The following is a 26,509-nucleotide window of genomic DNA, read 5'->3' as shown; positions in this document are numbered from 1 at the left end:
GAGGTTTGTGCATTTATTTTTATTTCAATGAGATTTTCATTCATTAAACAATATGTAATTAACACGTATGACAAACATTGATATTTTTCCTTCAGTAATACTGCAACTGTGTAATTCTATCTTATTATTGCTCAAGCTGCATATATGAATCTTAACATATCAAATTAAAAGATCAAAAGGTATCTGGTTTGTAAGCAGTGACTGTTTCTTCAAGCATTAAATCAACACTGGATACTTAGCTATTAGTGCTCTGGTGTTACTAAACATACTCAACTCCTGTGTTAGATAGTGATCGATTTTTTGTAGTTTGCACTTAATTTTTATACTTTAAGAAGTGTACTTGTTTCTACCATATTATGTGATATTTTCAAATCATTCTCTACTCTAGACTTTGAGTTTCCTCCTTATTGCCATTTTAAAGTCATTTTGTATTCAATTATGAAAGAGATGTTACAATATATTCCACTGTCTTGCAGTAAGCTGTGGAAAATGAGTTTCAGTATTAAGAAATTGCTTTTATAATGCAGTTGAAAAGTGGCTCAATGACATATTTACTGTCAGTTTTATTCAAATTATACACTCAAGAATCTTCTGTAACTTATGCACACTTGAGGCAATCGGTTTGTATTGCTTGGTTCTTTTATACCACATGGTCAACTTCACATAGAATCATAAAGCCTGAACTTTAGAAAGGACCTTGGGGGTCATCCAGCCTGATCTTGTATCTAATCCTAGACTCCCCCCACAGGGTCCCTGAGACCATTCTTAAACGGCTGTATTTCAATGCCTAATAGAACATGAATGTTACATGTAAAAGGGACTCTTCGTTTTCTTTCTAATGTTTATGGGATATTTTGAAATCTAAACACATGAATTTGGAGTGATAAAAATGAGTTGAGAAATGAGAGTTTGACTTTTAGATAAAATATTTGATATTCTTTCCAAATCAAAGGAAGAAAAAGAAATGTGAATTAGCACAGAGTACATTACCATGTCTCCAGCTCAGGTGAGTTAGAGAACACTAACAGATCTTCATCTTTTATGGTAATAGCTAATATAGTGTGGAATTTATCTCTAATGAATTTAAAATCAGAGTAATAAAATGGGTACCACAAAGTAAAAAATAGCTTTCAAGAGTTCTATGTGGAATGCTTACTAGACTGTATTTCTGGGATTTAATGGAAGCAGAAGTGATTGAAATTCTCTATCACTTAAATAATAATGAGGATTCTATAAAGAAAATAAACAGGGTAGCAATACGGAGCAATCATTAGAATTCTGCTTTGGGGCACTCAGGGAGAGAGATGTCATGACCACCTGCATGTCACATACTGTTTGTGGACAAGGAACACGTTTTGGGACTTGAGGGAATGGCAGTGAAAAGGGAAGCAGCATGAATAATTATTATTTATATTATAATTATTTGCTTAAGAATAGGGATTTTATTTCACTCTTAGTGTGATAAAACTGAGCTCATAAAGAAGGGTGTGTGGTTATATGCCGGGGAATAGACATGGTGTGGAGGAGGAAGGTATATTGATTGAGCAGATTTGAAGGACACTTGAAATAAACTCCCTTTAACTGATAGTTTATTCTTCTTACTGGTGACCACACTGGAGATTATGAAACCCACAGTGGGATAGACATTAAGTGTGAGACTCAGAGGACAGTCACTTTGGGCTCCACCAGAGGCTTCTCTCTCCCCCTGTCCTGGGCCCAAGGATTTCCAAATGAAACTGTACCTCTGCTACCGGAAATATGGGACATTAATGATGGTAAGCTTTTTAAAGCTATACTCAAATTAAAAAAAATAATAAGGATGAACTCTACTGAGCCCTGCTTAACATGGTAGACACAGTGTGTAGAATTATGAGCAAGGAGAAGGGAGAAAAATGGCGATGGATTAAAACTTCAGGGTGAACCCATATTTTAATGAGTCTTAAGTTAATGATTAAAATCTACTTTTAAGTGGGTGGTCTTTAAAGGATACTCAAGTGTACAATGTTTGTTTCTTTAACATAAAACCAGTTTTAGATATTTAATACATCCAGTCCTGATTTGCTATTTTATTATAATCCTTCAGAGGCACTGAAAGATAAATACTACCCCACATGACTACTATTAACCATAGACTGCTTTTATTTAATTTCTGCCAAGAAAGCTTAGGAAGGGAAGACAAGTGTGATTTGGAACAGGTAACAGAAAGCATCCTGGAACCATGGCAAGTAAAGAGAATATCGGTTAAAAAAAAAAAAGTCTAGCATGTAAATGATTTGGCAGAGTCATGGCGAAAATGGTTTTGTCCAGTGGCTTGTTCACTTGTGAAAATTCTAAGGATCAGAGTCTTTCATTCCTGGCATTCTTTAGTTGATGCTCATTGCTTCTCTGGAAATTTAAGAATGAGTAAATGGGACAAATTTATCCATTCCCTGGCTATTTTGCATGTGAATATAAATAGGGTATGTGAGAATTAAGAACTATCAGAGCTCTTCACTGGTACAATGAACATCCCCCCTCCAGGCAAAAGGTGGTGGACACCTGTCACAGAAGTTGGCAAGGCATTCCTGGCTCAGTTTGGGGATTGGGCTGGATGCCCTCAGAGGTCCTTTCTGATTTTATGATTCCAACGTTACAGTTTTTATGTAGCTGTGTTTGTGGTACCTGTTACATCATAATCTTTACTCTGAGGTTTTATTTAAATTCCTCTTAACTGGTATGCTATATTAGACATTATAAACTATACTTTTCTTGAAAATTATGATGATTTTAATTCTTATAGCTCCTTTCTTTAAAGAGCTCAAATGCTTTCCAAGAATTAATTAAACATAGTAATTCAAGTCAGCTAATTGCATGCCTACTGTATTTCTAAGTACTGTGATAAGATTTTTTATTTCTTTTTTTAATTTACTCTTATTTAATTATGACAAATCCTTCTGAGTCTGGGAAATGATTAAGTTCTCAGAGAGGTAGGAAAATGACAAACAAATTCTCTCTCTTTTTTTTTTTTTTACAGAAAGGAAACTTGAGGTACAAACAGATGACATTTCCCAAGGGTATGTATAAAACACAATACCACCATATCAGTGTTATCTTAGACTGCCGAGTGTTTTGGTGAAATGAAATGGTCAACATAGTCATCGCTGTGGTTTTAGCTTAGGTTGTGCTATGAATTGTTCATCGGACTTTACCTCTAAAGGGTTGACAAAGACACACTGATTTAAGGGACTAATAATTGATGACTAGTAGTTCATACTGACTTTGTGACCTGAGGGGGACGGAGGGAAGCTGAGAATCCTTTGCGGAGGGGGTCTTTTACTTCAAGGCTGTTTTATTTTAATAATCTAATGTAGTAAATATTTACTAATCCCCCTTTGATTCACAAAAAGACACTGTGTCAAATAAGTTCTTGTGAAGAACCGTATAATGTAAGAGGCATAAAGAGGCTGATTTCTTTCTTCAAAATGTAATTAAAACTTCCTTGAAAAGGGGATATATCTTATGTGTCTAATGAATACAAAAGAGATCCATTTTTCATGTAACAAAGAACAAAGTTCAGGGGACTTCATTCTCTAGAAATCTTACACCAAGTGATATAAAAGTTTAAACGGTCCAGAGCCATTACATACTTTTACTACTGAAGATTATTTCATTTTCCTAAAGTAGTAAATCTTTTCTGTTATTTTGATTCTGAAGCATTAAAATTTTTCCACTAAGCTGAGTGATATGAAATTGATATTCTAGTTTTGACTCTCCAGAATGGCAATCTCTATTTCAATCTACTGTTATTTCTCTCATGGTTACTTTTGTAAATCATAACAATTTGGCACTGTTGAAATAGTGCCACGTTCCCTAGACGGGCCACTCAGATGGTCCACATCTGAATAACTTGGGACGGAATTTTACTCGGTTGAAATGTCAATGATATTTGTGGTTCGGCATTCCAATTACCTGCTGGCCTCAGAATTCTATTTATTTAATCTATTTGTTTGTTTGTTTATTTTCTTTTTCCCTTCATTACCATTTCCCTCAGGTATCCACATTTGATTTTTTCTAACATATTTCCATGTGCATACACACATGAACAAACATGTACAAGTACATATATAGAGATTTTTCTTAACCAAAATAATATTATGCTATATACACTGCAGTGCAGTTTGTGTTTTTTTTAAAATGCACCATATTATGGAACTTGTACATCAAAATCCATTTGTGAACTGGACGTGGTAGTGGGTAAGGGTGGGAATTCTACACCTAAAATCGTGTTTTTTTTCCCTCAACATGGCTGGCTAGTTTAGGATCAAAGTGGCTTTAACCAAGGACATCTTCAGTATTAATTAACTACTAAATTTACGTGTGTAAAAGACACTGCTAGGCACAGTGTGAATTAAAATTATTTACACACTCTCCATCTCTCTCCAACTTCTCCCAAACCCACAGATACTATAAATAAAAAACAAGGAACCCTCCACTAACCAACACACAATCAAAACAACTAACCAACCAGCCAACCAACCAACTAGTCACGAGAAGGTATGGGCCTATTTCAGGGCCTCCAGCCGCAGGGGTTGCTGGGTTCACTTTGATCCTTCACAGCAGTCACCCCTCTCGGTGCAGACTGTACCCACAGGCGTAGGTCATAAAGAGACGCACCTCAGTGGACGCCGAGATATCACACTCCCAATTACTTTCTACAGATATATATCTGTGGATATGTGCTAATCTTAACTGGACCAAGATGTTTAAAAACTTTACATTGGAAGGGTCTTTGCTGATTGGATTAAAGGAAGCTTTAAGGTCTTTTTCAAAACTAATATTTTATCACATTGCTTGTGACCTTTGGCAAAGAAGTGAATTCATAACAATTCACTTTCCTGCAAATCCCTTTTCCTGCCCCCATGTGTACCCACCCCCCAACAGTTTTTAGGTAAAAAAACCCCAAAAAACAAAGCCCCTGTGAGTTATCATAACTAAATATTATATTAATTTAGTTCATGAGAAAAAAAAACTTCAATAGTTATTAACACTTGCAGTTGTTCCTCAGCACATTTTTGGCAGGTGACTGTTGTTTTAAAAAAAAAAAAAAAAAACTTTTTTTTGAATAAGATATCAGTTTCCTTTGGCTTTTTATTTTTAGAACAAAAAAAGCCAGAAGGGATAGGAGCTATTCTTGAGACAAGAAAAATAAGAACTTGTAGGGCATTCGAAAGGTATTTACAGCTACTTTCATCATCCAAGCAAGATAACTCTGGAAAGAGAGAAAGGTCAGATTAAGTCATTTGATCGTGACATTCTGTGAGTTAGTGATATTATACCTGCAGCCAATAGGTTTGGAGAACTTTGAACTCTCTTCACAGATGTTAATGTAACAGACATGGCGGCACGTTTGCGAGCACACCCACTGCTATCTGAAAGCAAAAAAATGACACAGCAGAGGCCACAGCAGAGGAGAAAGCACATGCAGTATCATGCATTTTAAGTGGAATGTGCCAGACATCCGTGAGGAAGATGAACAGTCAGGATTAGTAACCGTGGAATACATCTGAAAATTTCACACCCGCCCCAAACCAAAACAAACAGAACAAAAAGAACCAGGGGTCTGTCTTAGAAATAGATGCCAATGCTTTAGTAAAAACACAGATTTTATACTTAAGATTTTATGGGTTTTCTTTAATGAAAACACAAATATAGAACTCAACTTTGTTTATACCATTTAAATTCAATTAATATTAAATTTATAAGCAGTGTGAATAGCTTTTAAGGTTAGGGACAACCTGTCTTGACTCTTGAAATGACCAATGTTTAAAAATTACATTGTTTTTATGCTTTTGAACAATATGTATATGAGGATCTATACACTTTTGCTTTATGCAAATTGCAATGTGAGATAAAGTAAGTGAAAAGGCATCAGCTATTTTAATGTGATATGAGAATTTAGACTTCTAAAATTAGAAGGTTCATGTTCTATTTACGAACAGATTCCAATTTCATTCCCACATTCCTTTGTATATGGAATGTGCAATAAATAGTTTTGCTCATTCCCCTGGAAGGAAAACAACTGAAATTGAATTCTTTTTGAAAGTTAGAACAAGAAAAACAAATAATAGAACCACCAATATGATAACATAATCATTATATATTGCCACATGGTATTCTCATTTTTCTCCTTTTTCTTTATTTCTTAAAGTATCCACTTTGTTTATTGGAAGTGAGGGAATTTAAGAGTGCTTGGAGCTACAATTCGAATTAATTACTGGTCAAATCACAAGCAGTAAGGTCAGTAGAACTTAAAATTGGTAGAATGATTCTCATATCAAGATATAATTTCTTAAATATATGTTTAAAATAACAATTTCCTAATGCAGACAATAACTAATACAGAAAAATGATTTGAAGTAACAGACGTGAATTCAAATAAATCAAGATCAAACGTAGAAAGACACAAATGGTAGAAGCATACAATACTAAAGATATCTTTAAGAGATGCACGAATAGGATTTTAGCAAACTGCAAAAAAAAAAAAATAGCTACAAGATGGGGAGTGTTTCAGATAAAATAGAGGTGATGTTAGTGAATATGTGGTGTATAGCAGCTATCAATGGTCTAAAAAGACTGTGTGGTTAAGGGTGTTGAAAGTGGAAAGTGACCTCTAAGAAATTTTATTTTCTAGTTCTTTGAACTCTGAACATCTGAAAACCAGCAGGAATGAGAAAGAAAAATTTCACAATGAGGAGATTCAGAGTCACCGGTTAAACACATGGTTCCAAAACTGTGTGCTGAGGCACTGTGGGCCCCATCGGGAGGTTCCCAAGGGTTTGGGAGGATACTTAATGTCCTTGAGGAGAACACAGTGATACCTATCAGAAACTGCATGAACTACTAGCCTGAGCCACTTCCCATTTTCAACGTAATAGATTGGGCTGTCTTCCTTTACATGATATCGCATCTTTGAAAAGCTGAGTTTTGGTGATCACTGTGGCAAAGAAAATAATTTTGGACCAGTAGACGAAAGCAGCCATGTATGCTCAAATTCCATGATCTGAGAAGTTTTGGTGTGTCCAACAGGCACACATACCCTGTTAGTAAGTAACTATGGTTATAAAGAATAAAATAAAATGGTTTTTTTTATTAAAGTATATTATTTTTTTCAAATTGCTTCTCAGTTGGTAGAACATAAGTACTTATTAAGTTGTCCACACCTACTACTTAATAAATAGAACTGTTAGGTATTTCTTTTGGCTTGATTCTAAGATATCTTGGCACTGTAAAACAAGAAAGGGTAGGAACCTCTGCGTTAAACAATTTCTGTATTCTAAGCAGTTCTAAGACCTACATAAAATGAATGGAGAGTCAGTTTTTATTAACAGTTTAGTACAGAGCTCCCCTTGAAAAGTTGAGACGTTTGTGAAATTGCTAGAAGAGAAAAATCTATTCTCTTCTGTTTCTACTTGCTTATGTGTTGATACTGTCTGTTTTTCCTTGAAGGTATTTTTTTAAGATCTCAAAATGAGGATACTGTCTTGCACACTTGAGGTCATCCTAAAGAATCCTGATGCTGTTCTCACCTTCACACTCATTCATGGCCTGCAAAGTGGCATACTTTTGCATCCTGCTGTAGGCCTCCTAGGAGCTGTTTCCAACTGCTGGGAAACACTCATGGATAAATCACACACTATGCATTATTTGATGCCTTTCTCTCCTTCCTTTCTTTTTTTTTAAATTTTATTTTATTATGTTATGTTAATCACCATACATTACATCATTAGTTTTTGATGTAGTGTACCATGATTGTTTGCGTATAACACCCAGTGCTCCACGCAGAACGTGCCCTCCTTAATACCCATCACCAGGCTAACCCATCCCCCCACCCCCTCCCCTCTAGAACCCTCAGTTTGTTTCTCAGAGTCCATAGTCTCTCATGGTTCGTCTCCCCCTCTGACTCCCCCCCCTTCATTTTTCCCTTCCTACTATTTTCTTCGTCTTCTTCTTCTTAAACATATAATGTATTATTTGTTTCAGAGGTACAGGTCTGTGATTCATAAGTCTTACACAATTCACAGCACTCACCTCCTTCCTTTCTTTAATAGCTAAGATTTTCCTTAGAAAATAATGGTCCACAAGTTCTAAGAGTGGAAATATAGCATGTTTTGCATATTTCTATAGATTGTTTAGATACATTTGTATGAAAAATGAATCCCATTTCTTTGGCTCTTTTATAATGTATTCAACTAAAAATGAAAAAGCTAACTTAAAATAGTATTTTTTTCAAAAGCTCTAGTGACTGACACATCGACATTGAAATAATCATATATCTTTTTAATGATTGATAGGTAGATAATGAAGACCAGTTTTATGTACAGAAATTTAGAAACGAATCTCTACTTCATTTTGTAGATATAGCAACATTGCTTTCTTCAATTTCCTATAGCAATATTTATACATATATATATTTTAAGGTGGTATGTTTTTATAGCAACATTATAGTATTACTTTGGAATTTTAAACAAAAGTTTCCAGTCACTTCTAATCAACTTGGTATGCATATGTTTGAATATTATATTTTATATGCATATATGTGTATAAATTCACCCAGAAAGGAAAATAACTATGCAAATTAGCATTCCATATAGAGCTGAGCTCACTCCTTTTAAATGAGAGCATACTTCCGAGAGTTACATTCATGCTGCTGGAGCAGTAACTTGGCTCAAGTACCCCAAAGACCTAAGCGAATGTACAAATTTCTCTTTGTCTACTTTGCTTTTAGGGCTTGCATTCTATGACAAGGAAGATTAATTATTGAATGCATTGTAATGAATATGGCATATTTAGTGTAATCACATATTATCCCTCTGTCATTAACAGCATTATAATATAAAGGCAAATCAGCACTCCACAAAATGAAGGATACTGGGAAGTTAGCTCCAACATAAATCTGTGGGAAGATGCCTGAGAACAATCAGTGACTATTAACTTCCTCCTGTGGACATTCTGCTGGAGTGATGTTCACACCATGACTTCTCCTGTTCAGCTGTGTTCTCTCTATTCTTTTCACTTTCTTCAATCCCTTTGCCTAATAGTATTTCTGCTTTCATTTCCTGTGTCTACCTGCCACATTTCCAATTGTCCAAATGCCTTTACTTGGTCCATTTCTAGGGTTATCATTTCTCTTGATTTCTAAGCCTTTCTTATTATATATTTTACTATGTCCAATATCCTCATCTTGCCTGTTGCTCTACACATTTATTTTTGATATTTTTTTAAAGACTTTATTTATTTATTTGACAGAGAGAGAGAGAGAGAGCACAAGCAGAGGGAGAGGCAGGCTCCCCCCTGAGGAAGGAGCCCAATGCGGGGCTTGATCCCAGGACCCCGGGATCATGACCTGAGCGGAAGGCAGACACTTAACCGACTGAGCCACCCAGGCGCCCCTGCTCTCCACATTTCTAACTGCATCTTTGGGGGCCAGCTGACCCATGGTTCTCTGAGGTCTCTGCTAAGGGGCAGCCACAGAATCATGGACAAAGACAAGTGACCATGTCTCCACACTTGATCTAGGGATTAGATATATTGGCTCTCACCAATGATTGTTAATCCTCCCTTGGGGCATTTTGCTAACAACAAGAGACAGCAAAAAGGCAAGCAGCTTGATGTGAAAAAATATCTTGGACTACCCTTTCTACTTCTCCATGGAGTAACTGGCTAAAACAACTTTCCAGACATCACTTGTGGATAGGAAATAGTATTTTTAGAACACAGGTTACAGAATTTCTGTGAGAAAGTTGTTTTACAGAATTACTTAGTAGAAAATATAACAATTACCGGGGGGGGGGGGCAGCTGAAAATATAAGTTAAAATATTTCTACTGTGGAAAAAAAATTCGTATGTACCTAGCATGTGTCACAAACACTGTTACAATTAATCTGTATGTAATACAGAGTTCAGAGACCTCAATGTTGTTAAAGCTAGTTGGAGATACTGTTCTCATTCTAAAAATACAATGCTTACCCCTTTATGTGTATAGTGTCTAGATTAATTAAGCTGATCTCCTATGAAGCTTTGGCACTCTGTCTCCTAACATTGTTAACATAAAATGTTTATAGAAAAGGAAATTTTAAATATTTTCTGCTAGAGCAATTTGCCTATGAATTTATCCTATTTTAAGTGAGAAGTTTCAAATGTATGCATTAAATGACATGCTACCTTTTCCTAGGGCTTATAGGAGTTATTTTCAAAATACGGTTATAGAAAAGGGAGTAAAAGTAGATAGCAAAACAGAAAATTCTACATTTGATAGCCATAGGATTGGAGCACAGAAAGAAAAAGAAAAAGAAAAAAAAGAAATCAGGTAATGAATTTAGACTAATCAGATCAGCAGAGTACTAAACTTAATGATTTGGGGCCAAGATGATTTTTAAAGAGCAAAGCTCAAGAGTTTAAAACTAACAGAGACAGCATACCTGTATTCATTCTGACCTTGGAGGGTTTGCTATTAAAGTCTTCAGTTTTCCTGTAGAAAAAAAATGATGCATTAATTTGTTCACTGCGTGTGGAACTAAATATCAGGAAAGAGTGTTTTTGATTTGTTTTTGGTGTACTTGTGCGTTAATATCACATTATCATTGTCTTATTTTAAATCAGGGTTTAATAAGGTGGGCAGAGTTTATAATTGTATTCAAGTTAAACTTCAGTCATTATTGGTTCTTTTTTTTTTTTTCAGACTTTTTATTTATTTGACAGAGAGAGACACAGCGAGAGAGGGAACACAAGCAGGGGGAGTGGGAGAGGGAGAAGCAGGCTCCCCGCCGAGCAGGGAGCCCGATGCCGGGCTCATGGGATCATGACCTGAGCTGAAGGCAGACGCTTAACGACTGAGCCACCCAGGTGCCCCTCATTATTGGTTCTTGATCATAAACATAACTTAGGTTTTTGTTTAATGGTGACCATTCATGGATGAAAATCAAGAGGAATTTTGTGAAAAATTAATTTTTTTTCACATTTATACTAACAGCTTTTGTTTTCTAAGCCTGAAGGGGTCACCTGGTTGGTAAGTGTCCTCTTTTGGAAGGTACCCTCGTACTTCGAAGTCATTACCTTATATTATTCAATTTATTGCATCATTTAATTTATTTTATTTGAGATCATGACCTTACAGTATTCAATGTATTACTAGGTCAATGTATTGAACATATATTTTGAACAACCAGTCAAGGAAGAGGAGATTCACCTATTTTTTTCTTAAGACGCAGGAAATAAATAGTTACTACAAAACCGATTTCTGTTTCAGCATTAGATACTGTGTTTTTTCCCAATGAAGAGTTTGATGTATAACAATTGAGATTAATTCATTAGAAATGGTTGGTGGAATGTTGCTTGCTGTAGGAAAAAATTTAAGATATTGTGTATTATTTTCTGATATGTGAGATGACTTAGTTCTTTCCCTGGCATATTGTCTTAGCCCATTTTTAGAGTTTCTTACTTATCCACACACTGAGACCAAAGGGGAATGACATGCTGTCATAGGAAGAAGCAATTCTTTTAAGATTGAGAGCTCTGAAAGAAATGTTTAACCCCAGCCATTCTGCCTTTGCTCCTGATTAGGACCCGTGGTTAGATGAACATGAATTTCTCTGGCCCCACGCTTTCCGTTTCCATGTACATTAGCACTCTAACGTCTGATAATTTAAAATATTTATACATTATGATTAAGTGGGGATAAGGTTGAAATGAAAAAATCTGTCATGATCTGCCAAGAAGGACTTTTGGTAAATATATTTCTCTTCAGTCTCTAGAAAGAGCACCAAACGAGCTCCCTGACTTTCTTATCTTCGTCAGGGTTCTTGCCCTCTCTTCCTTTCTGACCATTTCTCCTGTCCTCATGTGGTCGGCTTTATTCATTATCCATCACTTCCTTTCAATATGGCCATCGAAGTTCACCTCTTATAGAAAGCCCGGTTTTGCTTATCACTACTGTGACATTATAATGATAAAATGTGAACACCCACGGGGCGCCTGGGTGGCTCAGTCATTAAGCATCTGCCTTCAGCTCAGGTCATGATCCCGGGTTCCTGGGATCCAGCCCCGCATCAGGGTCCCTGCTCGGCGGGAAGCCTGCCTCTCCCTCTCCCACTCCCCCTGCTTGTGTTCCCTCTCTCACTGTCTCTCTGTCAAAAAATAAAATAAAATCTTAAAAAAAAAATGTGAACACCGCTAAGTACAATGATACCTATCTTCTCTCCCAGGGTCCGTGAGAAATGGCAAAATATAATAGCATGGGGAAAAAAAACTCTTAAATGACAGGAGACATAATTATGAACCAAAAGGGAAAGGATTTATTTTTAATGACTAGATTAACTTTCTAACACCTTGGTATTCAATCAATATAAAGCAGCGAAGATAGAGAATGGATAAAATCACAGTAATGATAGTCACTCCAATTTACTTTTTAGAGCTATAAGCTGAAAACAATACAGATGATAGCCTTGTTATGTAGTGTTTTTGTGTCATCTGATTGTGTTGAGTGTCACATTCTTGCCCGAAAGCTGCCATCTCTAATACTGAATTATTAAATGTTATGGTGAATTTTACAGTAAAATTTCACAGGCCAATTGACTTTCCTTTTTTTTTTTCTTTTTAAAGATTTTATTTGTCAGAGAGAGAGAGAGAGAGAGAGCACAAGCAGGGGGAGCAGCAGGGAGAGGGAGAAGCAGGCGCCCCGCTGGGCAAGGAGCCTGATGCGGGACTTGATCCCAGGATCCTAGAATCATGAGCCAAAGGCAGAAGCTTAACCAACTGAGCCACCCAGGCATCCCAGAGGCCAACTGACTTTCAAAACTGAACGAGGGAAACTTTATTAGAATGAATTTTATCTCTGATTTTTCAGTGCATACAAATAAGAGGCACATGCTTCCCCCCTCCCCCGAATACACAGAAAAATGTGGCAGCTTTGTACAGGAACTCTACTTGGTAGGCTTAACATGGCCTGTATTGAAGAAATGCCAGTGAAGTCAGGGAAGAAGGCCGTGGTCAGTCCAGGAGCCTTGAGAAAGCTCCATCAAACATATTTATTTTAATCTCTCGGTAGCAAAACTCTTAATATGTTAACCTTAAATGGGTAAAGTAAATGGAAAAGAAAAACCTCAGGGGATGTCTGTGACCAAGTCTGAGGCAACTGCTAAAACAAGAAGGAATAAACAGTCTCCAGAAAATGGGGACTGGAAGAACATTTCCCAAATTCTACGTTAGCACTCCTTTTCAGAACACGGTTTGTTTAAAACTGTCCTAAGTTTTAAAGCTGAATGACAAAGAATGTGTTTGCCTTGGAACAATATGGATTGTTGAAGAAAACAGCAAACAGAAGGAAGGTCAATGCTCATATAGAACCCATCAATACAAAATTGTAATGTTTTTATATAGAGAACTAATCGTCAGCATTTGTTGTTTGAATTCAAATGCTGATCTTTACAAAACATCCGCCACTCAGAAAGGAAAATAAAATTAACAGGAACAAAGAAAGGCGCCACAGATCCTTGAGCTTTTCATCTTTAAAGTGATGTATCCTGTTACTAATAAATGTAATTTGTGAGGTTTTTAAGCTTCTCGTTGTTTTAGATGTCATAATGTGAAATGACTAACTTCCTAATCAGGCAAGACATTTTCCAAGTTGTTAAAAGAAGAGCCAGGGTGATTGAGCTTTCCAGAAGAACCTGAAACCAAAAGGCTTCTTGGATGACTAATAAAAATGCACGATTCTATTTCCATTATTTGTACTAAAGCCATTAACAAATCCACAACTGAGAACTCTCTTTAGACAGTTTAAACTAAAACGAATCTAATCTCTTTTGTTCTGTTCTGGAAAAGTGTCTTAGACTGTACTTACAGAACAAGCATAGATTATTCAGGAAAGCATCAAATTCCTAGAGTGTTTGCGTGCTACTAGAAGAGAGAGTATTTCAAGTATTCTCCTAAATTGGATGGAACAAGGGCCAAGACAATGAAAACCGATGATAAAATGCAGACTACCTTGAACCCTCAGCAAATAATCCACAGAGCAAAGAACTCTCTGCGCATTAGTGTCAAAATGATTTTCCACAGGTGGTGTGGAGCTGTATTTACTTAAGTTCAGTTCTTGCCAAGTCTTATATAAAAAGCAACTTTATATATATACTAATTTGTATATAGCGATCTATTTGTTTTTGTATAAGTCAGATCAACTTTCATTTCCAACATGCATCTGGCAATAGATTGGGTTTGTTGTTCATGCATGGGTAACAATGTGACTCTGTGTCTGTAGCCTTTTAATTCAGCTTGCATTTCTTTTGATTATCTGACATCCATTTTTTTCTTATGGATCAGAACAGTCTTTATCCCCAACAGCCATATGACAATAGATTGGGTAATTTAACTTTTGAAGGAGGGTCCTAAGAAGATGTTTGATTGTTCATGCATAGGCACTAACATGATTTTGTGCTCATAATCTTATAATTCTGCTTGAGTTCTTTTGTTTATCAGGCATCCCATTCTGAAGAGAAGCAGAGCCAAAATCCTTTCCTCAAGTTTGGCCAAGAATTCTGTGTAAATCATTTTATTTTTGTAGACTCGAATTCAAGCACCAAGACCATCTATAAAACTATAGGACGAAGTTTTAGCTCAGCTAATGTGAGAAGTTGCCCAAAAGATTTTCCATAGAATAATTTTAATCCAATAATTGCTAGGGTTATTTTGAAATTGACCTATTCACAGCTCATATATTCTTTAGAAGAAAGGAAACACAGTCTAAGTGGTAGGAAAACATTGAAGGGTGTTAGATTTTTTAGAGACACAGTTTAGACACAAGAATAAAAATGATGCATGTTGAGGCTATGCACCAGATTTTAACCTGACTTTACTTTGGAATGGATCATGTGTACCATTCTTTCTGGATAAACTACTGAGTGGTCAATGCGTGTCTCTCTCTCTCTCTCTCTCTCTGTCTCTCTCTCTCCCTGACAGTGGTAGGATTAGTATTCTTAAGTGCCAAATTATTTAACTTTTCAGTTACAATCCAATGACTTATTTTTAGGTTGATTACATTCATCTTTTCTGTCAATAGGCTGTTTTAAAATTTTCACAGGAAATACCCCAAGTAGATGATTTTGTCCTTTATAGTCCCCGAATTTAGGAACGTAAGAATTCACCCCAACCACTTTTCTGAATGGTTTCTCTGAATCGATGACAACTGGTAGATGACACTGACTCAGAAACTCCTCAGATGCCTCTGAGTGGGTGGTCCATATCCTCATAGTTAATAGTGAGGGCATGGTTGTCCATGCTCAGCCTTCACGTAAGAACTCAAAATTCCTCCCAACGTTCCTGAACTAACGGTGCCTGAAGATGGGTCCTTATTATTCAGAAGCCAAATTATCCACAGCATTTATACATGATTGCTGGCATCAGAATACATTCAATATCATTTCTAGGAATAAAGACAGATCATTACCATGAATAGTGAAGAACAAAGAACTTGAGGCCATTATTTTTATAAGAATATATAATTTTTTTAACCAAATTTAACCAAAACATTCTTTTATACCAGATTTCCGGATACCTGAAAAAACTTCCTGAGGAACAATAGCATGTTTAACATGGAAATTAGCAATTTTCCTTTTGAGAATTTACAAAGCAAGCTGGTCAAAATACTTAACAGATTTTTCTTAAAGACCATACTGGTTAGGATGCCTGGGTGGTTCAGGGGCTTGAGCGTCTGCCTTCTGCTCAGATCATGGTCTTAGGGTCTTGGGATCCAGCCTCACTTTGGGCTCCCTGCTCAGCGGGGAGTCTGCTTCTCCCTCCCCCTGCTCTTGCGCTTGTCTTCTCTCTGTCTCTCATTCTCCTCTCCCTCTCAAATAAATACATGAAATCTCAAAAAAAAAAAGACCATATTGGTTAGAAGAAGTCAATCACCTGGTAAATAATTTTCTTTCTGAAGCTATTCCAAAGCCTCAAATTCTGTGACTCACTCTTATCTAATTATAAATAACTTCTTTTCACTTTAAATGGTCATGTGATTTAATATTATTCTAATATCCTACTTTCATGGTATCTTTAACTTTTATATTGAGAATGATTATAGGACACATCTAAATACTTATAGATGCATCATTTTTTTTTAATCTAAAACAAAGTCATTTGTTCAAAAGTACTAGAAAAATTCCACTGGCTTCTATTGTGCAAATTAAAAGCCAAATGTGTTCCTAATGAAAAAAAAAAGCAGATTCCTAATGGGGATCTGATGAGTCAGGCACATTATCAAAGAGACATGTGAGGAATTAATAGAATATAGGAACACATGTTACAGGTGAACTGAGTAGTGTTGGAAGGAAAGGTCACGGAGTAAAGCAGGCCTGGTTTAATCCAATTCTGCCTATTCCCAGTCATCTAAACGATTTATACCAATGTCATTATCATCTCCTTCAACAGTAGCAACAGCAGCAGGATCAAACCTATTCCCCTCCCCCTTGCAGCAAATCACCCCCAGTCAAATTAGCATCATTCCTATTCACCAATATTTCAAATAGTTTGAGGCATACCTTTTGTCTTTGAGTCTTAAGAAAATAATCTAGACTTCCCTGAAAATACTTAGGACATTATTTTATTGCTTTAAATTGAAGTGAGCATCTATGGTTTATTAGATTGATTTGTACAGATTTTCCCATCTCCTAAATATCCCATCCCCAATTTAGCAACATATTGGAATTGAAAAGGAATTCTTCTCTCTAGACAACTTTTCTTTCTTCCTTAAACAGAGCCTTCTTTTAGCTGAGATTTTCTTTTTCCCACATTGTAGTCAACAAGAGGAGATAGACCTAAGAAATAGTTGAATCAAACACTTGTCTCCTAGCCCAGCTAAGCTGCTAGTGAACCTAAGGGAAAGTAACCCTTAAAGGTTGTGACAATTAGCTTCTTATAAATCCGTTGCTATTACCTTTGACAGCTTAGAGCCCAAGGGTGACAGTCGGAGCAAAGAGATGTCCATAAAATGTCACACAAAGAATTGTGTAACAAATTGCCATGATAACATCCCAATGATAGCCATTTCTGTTTAGTTTCCTAAGTGAAAATATCTCCCCTTCTTTCCACCATTATACAGAGTACCATAAATTTATATTTTGAGCAACAAATCTTTGATCTTTTAAAAGAATCATTTAATTTTCTAATTTGGAAGAAGTAAAGCTGCCTCTGTTTGTGCATAACATAATATAATATATAGAAAACCCTAAAAATTCCACCAAATTCCACCAAATGTTAGAATTAATAAACAAATTCAGTAAAATTTCAGGTTTCAAAATCAATATGCATAAATCGGTGTATTTCCATACACTAATAATGAAACATCAGAAAGAGAAATTAAGAAAACAATCCCATTTATAATTGCATCAGAAAGAAAAAAATATCTAGAGGGGTGCCTGGGTAGCTGTCAGTTGACCATCCAACTCTTGATTTCAGCTCAGGTCATGATCTCAGCGTTGTGAGACTGAGACCCGAGATGAGCTCCATGCTTAGCATGGAATCTGCTTGAGATTCTGTCTCTCCCTCTGCCCCTGCCCCAGCTCACATGCACATGCACACACATGTTCTTTCTCTCTCTCTAAAAAAAAAAATCTTCGGGGTGTCTGGGTGGCGCAGTTGGTTAAGTGTCCATCTCTTGGTTTCAGCTCCGGTCGTGATCTCATGATCATGAGATCGAGCCTCTCTCTCCCTTTCCCTGGCCCTCCCTCTCATGCTCTCTTTCTAAAATAAATAAATAAATTTTTTAAAAAAAGAAAGGAAAGAAAAATACCTAGGAATAAATTTAACCAAGGAGGTGAAAAATCTGTACACTGAAAACTATCAGACATTGATTAAAGAAATGGAAGAAGACCCCCAAAAGTGAAAGATATACCATGCTTATGGATTGGAAGAATTAATATTGTTACAATGTTCATACTACCTAAGACAATCTACAGATTCAATGCAATCCTTATCAAAATTCCAATCACATGTTTCACAAAAATGGAACAAAAATCCCAAAATTTGTATGGAATCGCAAAAGATTCCAAAAGCTAAAACAATCTTGAGAAAGAACAAAGCTGGAGGCATCACATGTCCTGATTTCAAACTATATTACATAGCTATAATAATCAAAACAGTATGGTATTGGCATAAAAGCAGACACACAGATGAATGAAAAAGAATAGAAAAGCTAGAAATAAATGCATTCATATGTGGTCAATTAATTTGACAAGGGAGCCAAGAAAATAAATGGGGAAAGGATAATCTCTTCAACAAATGGTTTGGGAAAACTGGACAGCTGTGTGCAAAAGAATGAAACTGGACCCTTATCTCACACCATACACAAAAATCAATTCAAAATTGATTAAAGACTTGAACATAAGACCTGAAACTATAAAAATCCTAGACAAAAATAGGGGATAAGCTTCTTGACATTGGTCTTGATGATGATTTTTTGGATTTGACAATAAAAACATGGCAACAAAAGCAAAAATAAACAAATGAAAGTACATTAAACTAATAACTTCTGCACAGCAAAGGAAACCAAGTAATGGAAAAGGCAGCCTACATAATGAGGGAAAATATGTGCAAATCATATGTGCAAATCATATACCTGATAAGGGATTAATATCTGAAATATGTAAAGAACTCACACAACTCAATTGCAAAACAAAGCCCCCCAAACCAAAAAAGCAACAAAGAAACTTTGATTAAAAATTGGGCAGAGGAACTGAATAGACATTTTTCTGAAGAAGACAGACAAATGGCCAACAGAAGAAGAAGAAGAAGAAGTTCTCGATATCACTAATCATCAGGAAAATGCAAATCAAAACCAAGACACATCATCTCATTCTTACTGGAATGGCTAGCATCAACAAGACAAGAGATAAAAAGGGCCAGTGAGAATGTGGAGAAAAGGGTGCCTTCGGGCACTGTTGGTGAGAATGAATTGGTGCAACCACTATGGAAAACAGTATGGAGGTTCCTCAAAAAATTAAAAATAGGCCTATCATAAGATCCAGCAATCCCTCTTTGGGTCTACATCCAAAGGAAATGAAAATAGGATATTGGAGAGGTATCTGCACTCCCATGTTTATTGCAGCATTATTCACAATAGCCAAGATATGGAAGCAGTCTAAGTGTCCATCAACTGAGGAATGGATAAAGAAGATGTGGGATATGTATATATATGTATATCACATATATAACATGTATACAATGGAATATTACTTAGCCATGAGAAAAAAAAATCTTGCTATCTGAGACAACATGGATGGACCTTGAGGGCATTATGCTAAGTGGAATAAGTCAAACAGGGAACGACAAGTATTGCATGGTATTACTCATATATGTGGAATCTATAAAAGAAAAAAAAGTCAAATTCATAGAAACAGAAAGTATAAAAATAGTTTCCAGGGGCTGGAAGACGGGGAAGATAAAGTGAGGTTGGTAAAAGTGTACAAACATTCAGTTATAAGATGGATACAATCTGAGGATATTATGTTAAACATGGTGAGTATAATTGATAAAACAAATTGCAAGTATTTTATACTTGAAATTTGCTAAAAGAGTGGAACTTAAATGTTCTCACCAAAAAAAAAAAAAGTGTGTGTGTGTACATATGTGAGGTGGTAGATGTGTTAACTAGATGATGGCAATCCTTTCACAATGTTTAAATACATCAAATTACCACGATGTACACTTTAAGTATCTTATAATTTTATATGTCAATTATACCTCCAATAAAGTTGAAATGAAAAAAAGCTAACAAACACTTATTTGCCATGTAAAAGAAATAAAGGAATAGAAGAACGGTTAAAAAATGTTTGAGCTTTGCCAAATAAATTTCCCCTTACTTTTAATTTTCAAAACTTTCATTTTATTTTTTTTAGATTTTATTTATTTATTTGAGAGAGAGAGAGCATGAGCAGGGGGAAAGGGGCAGAGGGAGAGGGAGAAGCAGATTCCCCGCTGACCAGGGAGCCTGACGACTCCATCTCATGACCCTGAGGTCATGACCTGAACCAATACCAAGAGTCAGACTCTTAACCAACTGAGCCACCCAGATGCCCCACATACTTAGAATTTAAATGGATGCAAACCTCAAATGCTATGGCAGGAGAAGATAAGTATCATTTTATGTGTGTTTTATTTTTTAAATCGCTCAGAAAAGGATCTTAGATCACTCTAAGTCATTTTTGAGATTAGGCATTTTGGGTTGGGAGAAATGACTGCTCCAAGATCAAATTCACTCAAAAATACCCAAAAGTGGCTTCGCTCTCCTGACTGTAAGCAAAGAACAGGCATCTTCCTTTAAGATGTCTTAAAATATCATTTGAGATCAAGATAATTCCGCTCAACACATTACAATTAATTACAGAACATTACGTAAAGCATAGTGCTTAAGTTCTGAATCGGATGTGGCAGGGTTTAAAGGATAGAATGAAGTATCAGGAGAAGTGGTGGGAGAAGGCTAAACCTGCTGATGAATAAATAAGGGCTATTGACAGAGGACCATATACTCCTACTACTTCTTCTTCCCTCCTTCTCCTCTTCCTTCTTCTTCTTCTTTGGGAGACAGAGAGAGAACACCTGCATGCAAGCAGGGGATGGGGTGGGGGGAGGCGGGCAGAGGGAGCGGGAGAGAATCCTAAGCAGCCCAACACCCCACTGGATCTCACAACCCTGACATCATGACCTGAGCTGAAATCAAGAGTCTGATGCTTAACTGAGTGAGCCACCCAGGCGCCCCTATACTTATTCTTCTAATACTAATATGAAACTAATGGCTGTTTATGACAAGGACTCCTTTTGCCCAGCTACTGCAGCAGTCCAAATGGAAAGCTTTATTTAGCTAAAGCCCAGACCAATCGCTATAGATGGTGACATTTTTAGAAAACCTCAGAATTTTAAGTTAATAAGTATATTTATTCTAACGTATTTCCATGGCAATGTTATTTTGTGAAATGATTATAGCTAAATGATCCTGCTTATTGTTTGAAAGTCACGTTTATCTTCTGACACATGTGCTTCCCGAACACCTGAAATAATGCTTCTATAACTTAGTGATGTCAAGTATACCTTAACAGTATTATTGACAGCCTACTGCAGTATTATTACAAACCTGTGTTTGTATGTGTCTCAGATATCAGAGAGTGAAACTCTATTTGCTCTGTGAATTTTGAAAAAAAAAAGTGGGGGTGGTAGAAATTTGCTTCGATTTCCTCTTTAAAAACCCATAGAAGAAAATAATGGGCCAACTGGGGAAAATACTGTCTTTGAGGAAATTTTGAATTTATTAAAATTCAAAACTTCTGGTATTTTTATTGAACAGGGGAGAGTTTATGACACCATTCATTTGGATCTAATGAAAATGGGTAATAAAGATAGATATCTTCTATTGTTAAAATTATTTACTTCTGATAAAAGAAATGCATTATTATTATTATCATCATCATCATTTTCATACTGCTATTTCTTTGGAGTGTAAGAATGGTTTGCGAGGTCTTGGCAAGAAATTTGGCAAAATTCTTCATGACATCTCTGTGCACTAAATGTAAAAGTAGTAGGTGGACTCATAGGTGAATGAAAAATCATTTTCAGGAGTGTCTTTCCCTGGCTATGTGATGTCCACATTTTTATTTTGGGAAAAAATAGTGACATGCTTATCAATTCTACAGAAGGCATACACATGGGAGAGGAATATATACTAAGTAAAAAGACAGATTACCTTGATAGCTGAATTAAACTTTAACAGAGATAAATAAGAAGACCTGCAATTTGGCTAAACCAAATCATTTTATCTGAAATAAGTCCAGGGGCTTTATTAGACTGTGAACTAAGAGTGACCTAGTTGTTTTAAAAATATAATTAAGCCAATATATATGAACAGTGGTTACCATATAAATCAAGAGAGATTGTGATCCCACGTTCATGGCTATGTTAGGACCTCATTGCCTCGATTTCAAAATGCCCTCTTTTTGTGTTTTTCCATGAACTAACCTGTCATGGAGGTGAGTGGCTAAGCAGACTTTTGAGGCTTTCACTGACCGCCGAAGGGAGGCTGGGCGAGGCTGCTGAAGGATTCGGTAGAAACACCGTAGTGAACTGCCAGGCGAGTGCCAGCAGCAGTAAGAAAAATTAGTAACATATACATGGTTTTTATTGTTATTGTGGTTTTTCTTTCATTTCAGGGAAATCATCTCAGTGGCTTTCAGGGTGAATGCTGTCAAGTAATCCACATTTATGCTTTGCATTGACAGGAAGACAGATGGATAACAGTTCCAACTAGAAGTTTCTTTCTTTCTTTTTCTTTCTTTCTTTCTTTCTTTCTTTCTTTCTTTCTTTCTTTCTTTCTTTCTTTCTTTCTTTCTTTCTTTCTTTCTTTCTTTCTTTCTTTCTCTCTCTCTCTCTCTCTCTCTCTCTCTCTCTCTCTCTCTCTCTTTCTTTCTTTCTTTCTTTCTTTCTTTCTTTTTTTAGATTTTAGTTATTTGGTTGGGTGGGGGGGGAAGAGAACACCAGCAGGGGGAGCGGCAGAGGGAGAGGGAGCAGGGAGCCTGACGATGTGGGTCTCAATCCCAGGACCCCAGGATCATGACCTGAGCTGAAGGCAGACACTTAACTGACTGAGCCACCCAGGCACCCCGCAACTAGAAGCTTCAATATTCCCTTAAAATGCACCTGAGTTTAAGAAACAGGATACCCAAATTGCTGGGTTTTTAACAATCTGCTTTACAACTCTCATCGGAAAGAATTTGAGTCCATCCTAGAACTAAAAGGTTTAAGATTTCTGAATTATACAGCAAAACAGGGGTTGATATCTATTGCCTTTTTGTTCGGCAAAATGCCTACCCGAATAACCTCACTTCTCATTCTTACCCAACTCACATGTTCCCAGCATTCTTCATTTTTGATACCTAATATAGTACTTTGTACCCTGCCACTATTTAAAGCTAAAACTTTCACTCAGTCTACCTAAAATAGGCAAAGAAAACAACATACAAATTTATACTTAAATTATACATTGGAGAACACTGAAATTTATTTGAACAAAGATTTTGTAATTTCACAACATCCTTACTTATTTGACATGGTGGCTAAATCTAGAAATGGTTGGAACGTTCTTTACGATGATTGTTGGGCATATTTCAACCTATGTAGTTAAATCTTATTTGACCTCTTTAGTCTTTTTTCCCTGTTTATCTATGGAAACAAGTATTCCACTTTTTTTTTTTTAATCTATCCTGGACTTCCACTCTTTGAAAAGCAGAGCTTTCACCCTGACTTCCCAAATGCATGAGGACATAAACTCTTTCAGGGCTGGCTGGTTCCTCCTCCAGGAGAAGCAGTGGAATTTCACGACCCAGGGTGGGCTCTTTGTTCACCTGGACTCACTGTTCTCCTTCAGGTTCACAGGTGGAAATGTCTGCGTGGACATCCCCATGACAAAAATCTGATACTCATTGACTTCAGTATCAATTCTTCTTTTTTCACGGGGGAGCAAAAGCATGTCCTCATGTCTGTTGCAGCATTTGGTCATGGAAATCTGGAAACCGAGTGGTGACCATGTGACTTATGTTAATTCCAGCAAATACACGTTAGGAAAGTGATCCCTTTTCTATAGCACATTGAAAATTTCTAACGTGAACTCATTATTGTTGGGATGTTGGCTGTCTGCCCTACCTATTCAGAGTTAAGGATAAGAAAATGTAGGTCATCATATTGCAATATATAAATGTATCAAATCCACATATCGTACACCTTAACCTTATACAATGTGATATGTCAATTATAGCTCAATTAAAAAAAATAAAATGTAGCTCCTATTGGGAGGGAGCAAAAGATAATGGATAGGCTCCAAGTTAGGAACTTCCTTTCTTGTGGGAGTGGCAACTTCAGAAATACACATATAAGTTCATCAACAGCTGGTAAGTGGCAGAGTCAGGATTCAACACCCCATATTTTAGGGAACTTTCAGTTACTTGCTCTTAACATTCCATTATATTCTTCATTGTACTAAAGTGGGTGTCAATATTAAGTCTTAAGTGTGAATGTGTGCTTGCTAAAACCATTGCATTTCTTTGGGCCTGAGCCTTTTCATTTATAAAACGAAAGACCTGTTTTAAAATTCAAAAGCACATAAGGCCCTTTTATGGTCTGAAATTTTCCTAAATCTAAGAAGGGTATATCTGGTTGACAAATATTTATTAAGCTTTCACGTGCAAACCAATATGCTTATTAACATGATTGTGTATGATATCAAGCAGAATCTAACTGGAAGTCAGTATTTTAATGAGTCATTTGTATATTAAAATTCAGAAGAATGAGACTTTTAAAGATCCATATTTCTGAGAGCATCAGAATGAGATGGATGTGTATTAACACAAGTCTGAGCCATTATCCAAATCTGGCTTCCTCTTAGCTGGCTAGGTTACACGACTCCAGAAATGAGATCTATAGAATTCTCTCTTTATTAACTCACTCAAAAGCTCTTCATCTGAGACGATCCATTTTAGGAGTTCATCTTACCTAAAATCACATTCATTTTATAAATCTATACCAAAACAATTTGCATAAAAGTAAACATCAATCAATAAAAATCATCACCACTGTTTTAAAGTCTTATTTCACCACAGGTGGTGTGGTGGTAGTAGGGACTTTGGGGGTGACAAGGATTATTGTTTTTTTTTGTTTTGTTTTGTTTCCTAGTAGAGTTTGCCTTAGAGAAGGACTTCAAAGCAGGTAAGTCACGAATGCATGTTCACATTCCAAATGTTATATTCTTTTGCATGTCTCATATTTCAAAGAGTAAACTCTATTGACCTTTGAGGACACAAAAGGCTGAGAGATGTTAGGCAGACTGTGTTCCAAACCAATATTTCCATTGCATTTCTTTCTGGCTGAATCAGTCATGTCATCACTTGCTAAATTGCCATAGCATGGGAAGGACTGTGACATTTTGAGGTATTTTTCACGTGGATGATTGCTGCTCCATACTTTGCTTTACTGTTGCAAAAGTTTAGTATCAGGCTCACAAACAAATTGCCAATCTTATGACCCACAGAAGAAAGTTCCCTTTCTCAGAAGCTTTGGAGTAAGAATGTTGACCTAATATAAACTATGATTTAATATGCTTCGCTATTTGTAAGACCACTGTGTGATAAATGTATCATTCATTGGAAGTGATTGAGAAAGACAATCTGAATTAGGAAAGAGTGAATTATGGAATGGTTGTAAAGAAGTAATTTATTTTCCTTTAAAAATATAGATTAACTCTAGGTCTGAGGAATAATGTCCAAACTGGGGCCTTTAAGGTCCTATTTTAATGAACACATAAGAATGATTTGTACATACCATGTCAATTTACATGTGTAAATGTTTCAGAAAGGGTTTATGTGGCTTAAGTATTTATGCTAGCATTTTAAGAACTTAGCATTTAATATCATCAAAGGTAAATGACAGCCTAGACCCTCATTCAATTATCCCAGTTTCTAAATCATACATTTAAGGTGTAATTTTAATCTCCTTAATATTTATTTCCCATTTCATGCTGTGTTCATGATATTCCTCCCTTCCCAAACCTCAGCCCATTTTCCACCATTCCCTAACCCAGAGAATGGCACCACCTATTCATTAGTCAATTCATTAATCCATTAATCAAAAAATTTGAAATCCTGTCACTGTATAAGTAGAACTTGGTGTTTACCCTTGCCATTTCTTTCTTTTGTAACTCTCTGTGTTTTGAGAAGTAAAACAAGAGACACTCAGCTCTAGAAAGGACAATATACATCCATCTCAGCACCGCAGTTCATTTGGCCAAGGGATTGGGTATTAGATGACAAGTATTTTTGGGGGGTTTTTACATAGGACAGAGTACGGTTTAGGCATGGTTTAACACCCAGAGATGGGTATAGAGGAGATGGGAGCACATGACCAGCTAACAGTGATACAGGGACTAATCTTATTGCCTCATGTCCCCATGACAGCAGTGAACACTAAATGGATGATCTTCCAGTGGTATATGGTAGGGGCAGCTTGGCAGATAAAAGTGGGAGAAAAAGCAATGTGTGCATGCGCGTGCGTGCACACACAGTCTGTGTTACAGGTTTTATTTGAAATGTGAAGTGTATTGAAGAAATTATTTGGGATCCCTGAGTACCAATAGTAGTAATGAATATGCTATGCTTGCCTCACTGAATTAACCAATAATAAATCCCTAATTTCTATCATACAGTTTAAACAAAAGCACCTTGTGCTGTCTGAAGTCTAAACACTAACATGACCTGTCATTTTATTTTTCTAAGAAAAGAAGACTAATAACAATATTTATTTTAGAAAAATCCTCCATACATACCTTATTACTCCTTATCCCAACAAAAATGGGATCAACACAAAGCCAACAAACAATCCCACGGCTCTGTTATCTTTTAATTATTTGTAATATAACATTAGTGGAATTGATTATAACAATGGACAATGATTG

General features: G+C 36.3%; 1 protein-coding gene across 11 annotated transcripts in view; it reads right to left on the bottom strand.

Annotated features, from left to right (window-relative positions):
- SORBS2 (sorbin and SH3 domain containing 2) overlaps positions 1-26,509 on the bottom strand; it is a 183,436-nt gene that overhangs the window by 85,872 nt on the left and 71,055 nt on the right. For all 11 annotated transcript variants that reach the window (XM_035726192.1, XM_035726193.1, XM_035726195.1 and 8 more), the window contains 2 exons: positions 10,458-10,507; positions 5,316-5,408 (listed from right to left, as the gene is read on the bottom strand). In XM_035726192.1, coding sequence (XP_035582085.1) covers positions 5,316-5,408; positions 10,458-10,467 — 103 coding nt within the window. In that variant the 5' untranslated portion in view covers positions 10,468-10,507. The remainder of the gene's footprint in view (positions 1-5,315; positions 5,409-10,457; positions 10,508-26,509) is intronic.

The sequence above is a fragment of the Zalophus californianus genome, chromosome 2 (assembly GCF_009762305.2).
Source record: "Zalophus californianus isolate mZalCal1 chromosome 2, mZalCal1.pri.v2, whole genome shotgun sequence".
In the NCBI taxonomy this organism is placed as follows: Eukaryota; Metazoa; Chordata; class Mammalia; order Carnivora; family Otariidae; genus Zalophus; species Zalophus californianus.
The sequence above is the reverse complement of the archived record's forward strand: the minus strand, read 5'-3'. Positions and strand labels throughout refer to the sequence as shown.